This window comes from Sphaeramia orbicularis, chromosome 17 (genome assembly GCF_902148855.1).
Source record: "Sphaeramia orbicularis chromosome 17, fSphaOr1.1, whole genome shotgun sequence".
Lineage (NCBI taxonomy): Eukaryota > Metazoa > Chordata > Actinopteri > Kurtiformes > Apogonidae > Sphaeramia > Sphaeramia orbicularis.
Genome location: NC_043973.1, coordinates 55,756,011 through 55,768,501, shown reverse-complemented (window position 1 = coordinate 55,768,501; position 12,491 = coordinate 55,756,011). Strand labels below are relative to the sequence as shown.

Genomic DNA, 12,491 nt, shown 5'->3' with positions numbered 1-12,491 from the left:
CACAAAGAGAAAATTTGGGGTTGTCATTATTTATAGGTTATTCGGATACTATTTTACTGGTTCTGACCCACTTAAAATCTCATTGGACTGTATGTGTGTGCATGCGGAACCTGAATTAAAAGGATTTTGACACCATTGATTGATTGATATTCAGTGTAGGGATGTAACGATACGAAAATTTCATATCACGGTTATTGTGACCAAAATTATCACGGTTATCATTATTATCGCAGTATTGTTAAAATTGTGCTCAAAATGTTCAAAAAGTACTAATACACACACTGAAATAATTTAACCAAGTTGTATTTTGAAAAATAAATAAAATAACAGATACAATGTACCTTATGTTGCAGAAACATTCAAATATTAACCCTTAGTGGTCTGAGCCTATTTTGTCCATTTTTCAGTACTTTTGATTTTGCCTTTATACTATATAAACAAATGTTTACTATACCCATGCTTGGTATCTGTTTTTTCAGCACAACTTCATTTATCTCATCTGCCATTATTTTTTTCACTTTAACCTACTATAAAACACAAAAGGACAAAAAACACTAAAAAATATATAAATCCAATTTGAAAAATGTGTAACTTTATTGCATAAATAACACAAAGATGCTAATGAACCTTTTCAAAGACTTTAAAAGTGAATATTGGTTCCAAATATTAGGTATATATTACAATTGTAATAAATAAAATTATACTCAAATATTTGACATAAACAGATCTACACATAGGGTTTTTCCCCTAAAAGTGCAGTAATCAAACACGGTTATCGTGATAATTAGAATTTCATCGGTAATACTAACCGTCTGCAATTTTACCATGGTTTATCATTATACCGGTAATCGTTACATCCCTACTTCAGTGTAATTTTTGAATTTCACAAATTCATCCCGCGAGCCGGACTGGACCCTTTGGCGGGCGGGATTTGGACCCCGGGCCGCATGTTAGACACCTGTGAGTTAAAGGGTTCAGGATTAAAAGTGAACCCTGTGTTTTCCTGGTGTTTGTCAGGCGTTTCTTGGTTTTAGACGTGTGTACTTTCAGTTCCCGTCGCAGATGAAGCGCAGCGTTCATTGGAAACCTCTCAGCAGCTCCATCCCGTCAGGCTTCACAGACCGTTTCCTCCAAAGTGGAACCAAATCAGATTGTGGCGTTTCAGACGTCTGCGTCGATGAGGCCGGAGCCCAGCGCTTTATCCCACGACGGAAAAACCCACGTGTCCGTGATAATGGAGACCGACAGAATGTTTACGCGGCGGTCAGGAGTGTTGACACAGAAACACAAACGCCCGAGGATCCCAGCACAATGAGGTACAGTGAACGCACCGTCTGCTGAGGCGTCGGCGGCCGAGACAGGGCGCTGAAACAGCCGGACCCCCACATCAGTGAAAACACCTCCAAGCACAATTCTGATGTGACGGACCCACTGGGACTGTTGAACCCTGGGTAATGTGCACACACCACTGTCAGTGGTGGCTTTTCCATCGGATATCTGAGCAAAACTTTCCCCATATTTACTAAATGTCCAAAAACAGAAGTGCGGAATGTGCACTGAAATAAATAAAAACTATTATTAAAAGAAAAAAAAAAAACTAACAAAACTATTGTGTGTTTACAAAACTAACTAAAACGGATACAAATTATGGATAAATTCCCTTCGTTTTCGTCTTTGTCAACGTTAGATTTATACAAAAACGATTTATTTCGCTCAAGCAATTTTATCTGCAGGCACCATACGACACTTGACGGTCCGTCACTTGTGGTTTCCAGTCGTCTTCTGGTCCCCACTCTACCTGGAAACATGGAGACTAAAGTTGGGAGAAAGCAGCAGAGTCCTGTCTGGGATTTATTTGAATACGACGGAGAAGAAGAGAAAGAGACGACAAAACTAAAATTAATACTAAAACTAACTAAAACTAAGCATTTAGGGGGGGAAATGAAAACTAATAAAACAAGTATACCTGCTCTTAAAACTAACTGAGCTAGAGAAAAAAAAAGTCAAAACTAGATAAAACTAAACTATAATGAAAAATCCAAAACTTTTAGAACCTTGGTGTGCCGCCGCCCTCTGCTGTGTGTTCATTCCTGGTGTCTGAGTTGAATGTGAGCAGGTTTAGTGTGGATGCACGGCGCCCTCTGCTGGTGCAGCTCTGACTCCTGTTGGTTGTGTGTTTGTTCACAGCTGAGTTCAGTCCCTTTGATTGAACCTGGAAATTGCAGCCAAAACCAGTGGTCCTGAACTGAGCAGCAGTCCCCCCGGTTGGATGTGTGTGTTTTCAGAGTGGTGGCCCTCACATGGATACAGCTCGGTAGTGTTTAATGTTGAATGAGTGGAAAATGACTGGAATGAACCTGATCTGATGAAACTACCATCATTTAATGGACAAACTAAAGCTACATCAGAACATTTGAATCAACTTTAGAAACATGTTAAACTCATTCAGAGGCTGAAATGACTGTTTGTTTCACTGTCAAATAATATAATATAATGAAATAACTTAGTGTAGTTGAATGAAAGTATCAGACCATCAATAATGTTTATGAGTTTATGAATAAAACTATGAAAATAAACCAAATGTCCAGCAAACAAACCTGGACCTGGCGGTTCAGAAACCATGTGACGCCATGTTTGTGTCACATGACCTCCTCCATTAACATTGTGTTTGGTCACATGACCTCCTCCATTAACGTTGTGTTTTGGTCACATGATCTCCTTCATTAATGTTGTGTTTTGGTCACATGACCTTCATTAAGGCTGTGTTTGGTCATATGACCTTCTTCTTAACGCTGTGTTTTGGTCACATGACCTCCTTCATTAACGCTGTGTTTTGGTCACATGACCTCCTTCATCAACGCTATGTTTTGGTCACATGACCTCCTTTATTAAGGCTGTGTTTTGGTCACATGACCTCCTTCATTAACTGTGTTTTGGTCACATGACCTCCTTTATTACCACTGTGTTTTGGTCACATGACCTCCTTTATTAAGGCTGTGTTTTGGTCACATGACCTCCTTCATTAACTGTGTTTTGGTCACATGACCTCCTTTATTACCACTGTGTTTTGGTCACATGACCTCCTTTAAGCTGTGTTTTGGTCACATGACCTTCATTAAGGCTGTGTTTTGGTCACATGACCTCCTTCATTAACTGTGTTTTGGTCACATGACCTCCTTCATTAACTGTGTTTTGGTCACATGACCTCCCTTGTTGATGCTGTTTTGTGGTCACTGACCTTCATTTAGGCTGTGTTTTGATCACATGACCTCCCTTGTTAACGCTGTGTTTTGGTCACATGACCTCCTTCATTAATGCTGTGTTTTGGTCACATGACCTCCTTCATTAATGTTGTGTTTTGGTCACATGACCTCCTTCATTAATGCTGTGTTTTGGTCACATGACCTCCTTCATTAATGTTGTGTTTTGGTCACATGACCTCCTTCATTAATGCTGTGTTTTTGTCACATGACCTCCTTCATTAATGTTGTGTTTTGGTCACATGACTCCCTCGTTAATGTTGTGCTTTCTGTTTTTTTGTCAGATGTGAAGGGTCCGCCTGCCCACCGCTTCTCCCTGGTCAGAGTCCATACGCCCCGCAGCGTGGGACCGACGCTTTTGCGTCCTCACCGACAGTCAGCTCATCCTGGTCAACAGGGATGACGAGGTCAGGACCCACAATGCATTGTACCTTCACTGTTTCGCTGCTCAAAACCCCCTAACACCCTTCTCCCTCCTCTCACTCGTCTTCCACCTCATGTTCCTTCCCTGCCTCCTCTTACTCTTCTTCATTCTCTTCCTCCTCCTCCTCCTCGTCTTCCTCCTCTTCATTCTCTTCCTCTTCCTTCTCCTCTTCCTCCTCTCCTCCTCTTCATTCTCTTCCTCCTCTTCCTGTTCCTCCCTTCATTCTCTTCCTCTTCCTTCTCCTCCTCCTGTTCCTCCTCTTCCTCCTCTCCATTCTCTTCCTCCTCCTCCTGTCCTTCCCTCCCTCCTCTTACTCCTCTTTATCCTCCTCCTCTTCTTCCACCTCCTCCTCCTGTCCTCCTCTTCATCCCCCTCTTCTCCTCCTCAGGCTGCAGGTGACGTTCAGGAAAGTCCCACGGACTCGGCGAAGGGGCGGAGCCTCCGCAGGACAGTCAGCGTGCCATCAGAGGGGCAGTTCCCTGAGTTTCAGACAGAGGGCGCCACCTTGATGGGTAAGACGCCACACAACCCAGAATTCAATGTGTTGAAGTGTTTTGTTGTTGTAGTGAAATGAAAAATGTCTGAAACACAGTTTCTTGGAACCTGATACTTGGATGAAACAGTTTTGGATGAGTTCATTCATATGAAACAGGATTTTATGTATTTTTAATGAATTTTTAAATTGCGCACTGAAACATGAATAAATGAACACAAATGAAAAAATACTCAACAAATGATCAAAATGGAAAAAAAAGAAAAAAAAGAACCAAAAAATCTTTTGTTAATTTTTTTTTTTCCTTTTCTGTGGTTCTGGTTCTATTTTGTTGAGTATGTAGTTCATGTATTCATGCTTTAGTTCATGTTTAATGATTTTTGATGCTTTCTTCCTTTTTATTGTTGATTTGATATTTTTTGGATGATTTTGTCCATTGTTTACACTATAAATGTGTAAAATCAGCTGCTAACAGCAGCAGATCATTATAAAACCATTGTTCATCATTGGCCATGAATCCATCGTTGGTCTGTGCCATGTTGAAAAGGTCAAAGGTCATTTTCATCTCATTGATCAACATGTTTTTTTCCAGTTCTCCAGTGGAAAATATGACATGAGTCATATCAAATCAAGTCAAATCATATGCAATTTTTGATTTTGTACTTAATATTTTTTTAATTCCCACCGTACTCGAATGTAGCATTAGACTTCTTTTACAGCAGCAGCCAGAGAGAACATGGAGGATGGTTAAATGACCCACTGTCCAACAGGTCCATGAAGTAGTCACAGCACAGAATGAGAACCCAGGTTTAGGTGAAGTTTGGACTGGAGAGATTAGATTACCCCAATGCAGTGGGTCATGGTCAACTGGACCACATCTGGCTCAGGTCTTCGGTTTGGTCAGATGGCACGGGTGCTTCTGCACATGTGCGATACTGGTCAGGTGTTGGAGGTTTTGTCAGATGTTGTCGTCTTGTTCTAACTCGTGTCCCGCTGATATCGCTCTGATCCTTGTGCGTTTGCGTCAGTTTGCCGTCATCCGTCCAGGGTCAGCTGGTGTCTGTGTCTGTGAGAATGAGGTGTTCGGTGCGGTCTGTGTGGGGAACGTGGGATGTCTGGGGAATGTGTGAGGACAAAGCATCCAGTGTCCATCCGTCCGTCCCGGCTGACCCCTCCCCCTGCCCCGTGGGGATTCCCGCCCACAGCTGCAGGGGGCCGCAAACAAGCCTTGGGATTGGTCGGTTTCTGAGAGTCTACATGTGGTTCCTGGTTGGACTGATCAGAACCCCCTCATTCAGCCACAGAGACCCTTTCATTCATGGACTTAATCCCTGACACTCCCCCCAGGGAGGGGAAGGTGAAGGTTATTTATATGTTAATGACCCAGTCTGCCCCCACACAGCCCACAGAAACCAGTCTGGACTGGGTCTGTACAGAGTTTAAAACTGGGATTAAATCAGGACCCATACCCGGTTTAAACTGGGATCAAATCAGGACCTGTACCTGGTTTAAACTGGGATTAAATCAGGACCTGCACCTGATTTAAACTAAGATTAAATCAAGACCTGCACCTGATTTAAACTGGGATTAAATCAGGACCTGCACCTGGTTTAAACTGGGATTAAATCCAGATTTGCACCTGGTTTAAACTGGGATTAAATTAGGACCTGTACCTGATTTAACTGGGATTAAATCAGGACCCATACCAGGTTTAAACTGGGATTATGCTGAGTTCACTGGTGGGTTTTTACTGGCTCTCATGCTTGTTTGGTGTTTTTTTGGAGGCTGATGATTTTCAGATTTTAATAGTGAGGGTGTCACTGCGGCTGTGATGTGTTTAATGGCCACCAGACTACTCAGTTTTAGGTTCAGACTACAGGAGAAGTAGAAGAACAGGAAATCAAACCTTCACTTTTTCTCTTTCTTTTTCGTCTTCCTCTCAGTGAACGTGATCACATGTAAGTTTAGTCCTGAGTTTAATGACAGTGTGGACAGACTGAGGTTAACACACTCACACACACACTGCCCTTCCACCTCTCCATCCAAATGGTCTCTATGGCTGAACTGAAACATGCTACCTGTAGAGGCTCTTCTTCTTCTTCTTCTTTTCTTTTTTTCTCTTCTTTTTTTTTCTTCTTCTACCTCTTCTTTTCTTTCTTCTTTTGTCCTCTTCTTCTGCTGCTGCTGCTTCTTTTTTCTTCCTCTTCTTCTTCTTCGTCTGCTTCTTCTGCTTCTTCCTCTTCCTTCTCTTCTTCTTCTTCTTCTTCTTCTGCTTCTCTGCTTCTTCTTCTTCTTCTGCATTGACCTTTGACCCTCCAGGTCAGATCCAGTCTTTGATTACAGGAAAGTGATCTGTGTTTGAAAACACCCCGAGGCTATGAATGCCACACCTTCACTTGTTCATTCACTGCATTCTTACCTGCAGGTCAGAGGTCACACTCTGGGACAGGTTGAATATTGGTAGTTTTATTCATTTGATCCAGGTTTGACTCCAGGGTTTATTGTGGGCGTGGCTTCACTTGCGTTGACGCTGTTGCTTTCAGTGCAGCGTGTTTTTGTTTTCCATTGTCTTTTGTGTCGTCGCGGTCTGATATGGAGGTGAAGCTCAGGATGGGCTGCATTCCTCAGTCTGATGTGCACACATCCGATGGCAGACGGCCAAAATAAAACCCACTGACACCACCAGGTGAGGCTGAAAGGTCAAAGGTAGACAGGAAACAGAAGAACACTCAAACCACCCCTGGTTTGATTAGACACTAATGCAGAAACTTGTGTGATCACCATAAAACATCTAAAAGAAATCAGAAAATATTATTAACCCTTTAAGCACCAAAATGTTATGACGACCAAAAAAACTGACGGAAACAGACCATAATAACTCCAGATAGTTACCACAGGTATATAGAAGATGAGGGATAAAAATAGTATTGTCTCAAATACTGTTCGTGGTTTCTTGGAATTAAGACAAAGTAATTCAAATTTCAGAGATTTTCATTTGTTTGACAAGGTTATTATTGTTAACCAAAACTAACGAAATGATGAAAACTAGAATTGTAAAAACATTTTCGTTAACTGACATAAAAAAACTATAATTAAAAAAAAAAAAAAACATAACTAACTGAAACTGTATTGTGTGCTTACAAAACTAACTAAAACGGGTAAAAATTGTGGATAAAATTCTCTTCATTTTTGTCTTTGTCAATGTCGGATTGATACGAAATTGATTTATTTCCCTCAAGCAATTTTATCTGCTGGCACCGTATGATATTTAACGGTCCGTCACTTGTGGTTTATAGTCGTCTTCTGGTCCCCACTCTACCTGGAAACATGGAGACTAAAGTTGGGAGAAAGCAGCAGAGTCCTGTCTGGGATTTATTTGAATACGACAGAGAAGAAGAGAAAAGATATAAAAAAAAAACTAAAACTAAGCATTTAGAAAATAACAAAAACTAATAAAACTAGCAAACCTGCTCTAAAAATTAATTAAAACTAATTGAATTAGACAATGTTACCTCCGCGACCCGTCCCCGGATGAAGCGGCAGATAATGGATGGATAATGGATGAATTAGAGAAAAAAAAATTCAAAACTAAATAAAACTAAACTATAATGAAAAATCCAAAACTATTATAACCTTGGTGTGAAATTATGGAATGGACCTTATGATGCATTTAAGTTATTCACTCCTTTGGCGAAGTTGAAAAAAAAAAAAAGGGCCTTTAGTTTAACTATTCTGAAATATTGAATTGAGATGGTAGATATGTTTTTGTTGTTGTTTTATTTTTTATTACTATGGTGTGAATGCTCGATGCTGTACATATTGAAGTTGATGTATGCAGTGTATGAGGTGAAAAGGATAGGCAAAAAAAGTTTTTGCTTTTAGTCTATTCCTTTTTGGTTTTTCTTTTATTATGATTAATGTACTAAGTACAATGATTGATGTAAAACCAAAAATAAATTTGTTCATTCGTTCGTTCGTTCATTCATCTTGTTACCACCTCTCACCAATAGATGGCAAACATGTACTCCTTCCATCCTAACACCATTTCAGGGCATGTTTCTATTTAAAATGAAAAAGAAAATCCATCTTAAAGGCAAGGTCAGTAAGTAAAGTTTAGTTTTAGTTTGAATAGATACGGACAGATAAAAAGATACTAAAATTGACTGTATTTGACTTTCAACTAATGTTTAAGTTAATTTATTTTAAGGATAAATTGACAAAAAAACATAAACAAAACTTCCCTGTATATACACTACTGTATATTGCCAAAAGTATTTGCTCACCTGCCTTGACTCACATATGAATTTCAGGTCCATCCCATTCCTAGTCTATGGGGTTCAGTCTGACGTGGGTCCACCCTTTGCAGCTATAACAGCTTCAACTCTTCTGGGAAGGCTGTCCACAAGGTTTAGGAGTGTGTTCATGGGAATTTTAGACCATTCTTCCAGAAGCGCATTTGTGAGGTCACACACTGATGTTGGACAGAAGGCCTGGCTCTCAGTCTGCGCTCTAATTCATCCAAAGGTGTTCTATGGGGTTGAGGTCAGGACTGTGTGCAGGCCAGTCCAGTTCATCCACACCAGACTCTGTCATCCATGTCTTTATGGACCTTGCTTTGTGCACTGGTGCACAGTCATGTTGGAAGAGGAAGGGGCCAGCTCCAAACTGTTCCCACAAAGTTGGGAGCGTGGAATTGTCCAACATGTCTTGGTCTGTTGAAGCATTCACAGTTCCTTTCACTGGAACTAAGGGGCCGAGCCCAGCTCCTGAAAAACAACACCACACCATAATCCCCCCGCCACCAAACTTTACACTTGGCACAATGCAGTCCGACAAGTATTGTTCTCCTGGCAACTGCCAAACCCAGACCCGTCCATCAGATTGCCAAATGGAGAAGCGCGATTGGTCAGTCCAGAGAAGGCTCCTCCACTGCTCTAGAGTCCAGTGGCGGCGTGCTTTACACCACTGCATCCACCGCTTTGCATTGTACTTGCTGATGTATGGCTTGGATGCAGCTGCTCAGCCATGGAAACCCATTCCATGAAGCTCTGCGCACTGTTCTGGAGCTAATCTGAAGGCCACATGAAGTTTGGAGGTCTGTAGCGATTGACTCTGCAGAAAGTTGAAGACCTCTTCGCACTATGCGCCTCAGCATCCGCTGACCCTGCTCCATCAGTTTCCGTGGCCTACCACTTCGTGGCTGAGTTGCTGTCGTTCCCAAACACTTCCACTTTCTTATAATCCAGCTGACAGTTGACTGTGGAATTTAGGAGCCAGGAAATGTCACCACTGGATTTGTTGCACAGGTGGCATCCTATCACAGTTCCACGCTGGAATTCACTGAGCTCCTGAGAGAGACCCATTCTGTCACAAATGTTTGTAAAAGCAGTCTGCATGCCTAGGGGCTGGATTTATACACCTGTGGCCATGGAAGTGATTGGAACACCTGATTCTGATTATTTGGATGGGTGAGCCAATACTTTTGGCAATATAGTATATGTTCAAAGTAAAATTTTACTAAAACATCTAATATGGCCGCCGCGTTGTGACGTGACGATATACAAATTAGGTTAGTACATTTACTCCCATCATAAACTCTGGCTCATGCCCAATATTTTCACTTACAGAATGAATTTATCATTAACCACCTCCAAGATACAGCTATTTGAATGAAATGTAGATATCAGAATTGATTTATTTTGGGGGGGGGGGTTTGTTGTTTTTTTGCTCCAGCACCTAAACGGTTAATTTAGTACAAACTTGGTTTAAACCGGGATTAAATCAAGACCTGTGGAAATGGATTTAGTACAATTTAGTACAAACATCAGCTTTAGGTGGTCCGTATTTGAGAAAAAATATTTGAACTAAAACTGATTTGTTCTTTGTGTGGTTTAAATAAGTACATGTTAATAAATTAACGATCAGAGACTAAATGAATCTGGGATCACTGGTCATTTATCATCTCAACTTGGATGTTTTTTTCTTGTATCTGAAACAAATAAATAACTTGGAGGTTTTAAGTATATAAAATTAAGTAATAGAATAAATGAGATGAATCAGTTAATGGGCTTTATGCACAGCCCCACTACTTCCTGAACTTAAGGCACCTCCTTTATTTCCTGTTTTTCATTATTGGACACACTTGACTTATCCAGGTGTGTCTGCGGCTTCTGTTGGGACTACTGTGGTCAGACACACCTGGATTAATCAGTGTGTCCAATAATGAAAAACAGGAAATAAAGGAGGTGCCTTAAGTTCAGGAAGTAGTGGGCTGTGCATAGAGCCCATTCAGTTTAAATAGGTGGTGTTTGGTTAGTTTCCGGCTGCGTTGTTTTCGGGCTTTTATTGGAAGGTCCGGACGGATGTGTGTTTGTTTTGCCTACCGGGGGCTTGGTGGCTGTTGACGGGACTCCGCGAACCTCACGTCCGGATGAGGGACTCCGCTGTCTCCGATGGCTTTCTGGGTGAGTTGGTCCTTTGAAAGCCTCCGTTCCGGACCCGGAGCTCCGGCGGCACAGACCGGATTGAGGCCGGGCCGAGAGCTCCGTGTCCCTTGCTGACAGCCGACGAAGCCCCACTGCTCCGGGCGGGAGCTCCGGGACACGCGTCTGGTTCCAGCTCCTAAAACTTTTCTGTTCGCGACACTTTCATGCGACACGTTCATTTCGCCCGAAATCGAACCAGATCGATGCGGTTATCGATCATGGATAAAACAAGAATTAGTATAACTTTATTGAATTTCCAGCGTTTTCATCTGTTTCATCTGTAAAGGTGGAAAACTACGCATCAATATCCAGAAACCGATCAGTTATCAAACTAACTGTCGACCAATCGATCAACCTTAAATCTGTTGATTAAGGGTCGATAAGTGGAAGAACACGAAGAATGAAGAACAATGTGTCTGAGACGCAGAATTAACAAATACAGAAGTTAGAAATAAAATAAAAATATGCACCAAATAAACCTGTAAAATGAAGAGGAAAGAACGTAAATTATTTTATAAAATACAGAAAACTAAACCTGAGATAAAACTGTACAAATAGAATATTCACAGAAACTAAACTCATAAATGTATATGAATAAATAACTATGCTTTTTGATGAGTTGTTGACTTTTGCTAAAAAGACACTTTTTTTTAATTTCATGTGTTTTTCTGAGTTTAGATGCTGTTGTGATTTTAACAGCACATAATTCACTTAAAGCTACATTTACTGGTAGACTGTCATGAAATAATCTTCAGTTTTGCAGTATCTGAGTGGTTTGTGTTCATTTACTCTCAGATTCTCATAAACATAAATCTGATTATAGTTGATTGTATTTTATTAAATGAATCTAAAGGTGACACAAATAGTTTCAATAATAATAAGAATATTAATAATATGTCATCTGTGTAATTTGGTTCAGTTTTTGGAGTATTTACATGTGAAATGTTAATGTATGGGGAGTTTCTAGATCTTCAGGTTCAGGACTCTCACCTGTTGAATGTGTGACATCACACACACTACAGCCAATCAGGATCCAGACAGAACCCGTCCGTGACCTCTGACCCTCAGACAGCGGCTGCTCCTCATTAACCAGATGGTGACGGTTGTTCATCAGACCATTACCACGGACAGTGACTGAGTTAAAGGGACATATCATTGTTTTGTGGACGTTTAACGCCACATCTGCAGCTTTAACACCGTCTGTCTTCCACCATTAAGTGGTTCTAAACGCTGACAGTGTTCTTGAAAAGACTGTAACGGTGTGTGTGTGTGTGTGTGTGCGCTGTCACGGGCTGGATGTGAATATTCCTCCATTTTCTGTGCAGATTTGAGCCTATGTTTTGGACTGAGCTGTGTGTTGTCTTCATGTCTTTACAAAGGAAGTTGAGAAAAAAAGGATGAATTCAGTTTCCTCATGAGTTTGTCGTGACCCTGTTTTAGTGTTTGTTGCCATTATAACCTCGGTTTATTATTATTTTATTGTCGGACAGTGTTGGAGAAAGTCTGCACCCACCAACATGGGTCTGAACATCCAGTAAACGGGAGCCGGGTCTGATTTTAAAGGGATATTCAGCTGTTTTCTGCAGGTTTCAGGTGGTTTTCAGAGGGTTTTACAGGGTCTGTAGAGGGTTCCAGAGGGTTTCGATGGATTTAGGTGGTTCAGGGGATCTCAGATGGGTTTAGATTGTTCAGAGGGTTTTGCAGGGACTGTAGAGAGTTTCAGGGGGTCTTAGATGGGTTAGGTGGTTTCAGAGGTTCAGGGGGTCTCAGATGGGTTTTAGGTGGTTTCAGGGGGTCTCAGATGGGCTTAGGTGGTTTCAGGTGGGTTT

General features: G+C 41.2%; 1 protein-coding gene across 1 annotated transcript in view; it reads left to right on the top strand.

The window, feature by feature from the left end:
- Positions 1 to 12,491, top strand: part of LOC115437496 (ras GTPase-activating protein nGAP-like) — an 88,630-nt gene that overhangs the window by 27,135 nt on the left and 49,004 nt on the right. The window contains 4 exon segments of the mRNA XM_030160695.1: positions 3,545 to 3,574; positions 3,577 to 3,594; positions 3,597 to 3,667; positions 4,073 to 4,196. Of these exon segments, the coding sequence (XP_030016555.1) occupies positions 3,545 to 3,574; positions 3,577 to 3,594; positions 3,597 to 3,667; positions 4,073 to 4,196 (243 nt within the window).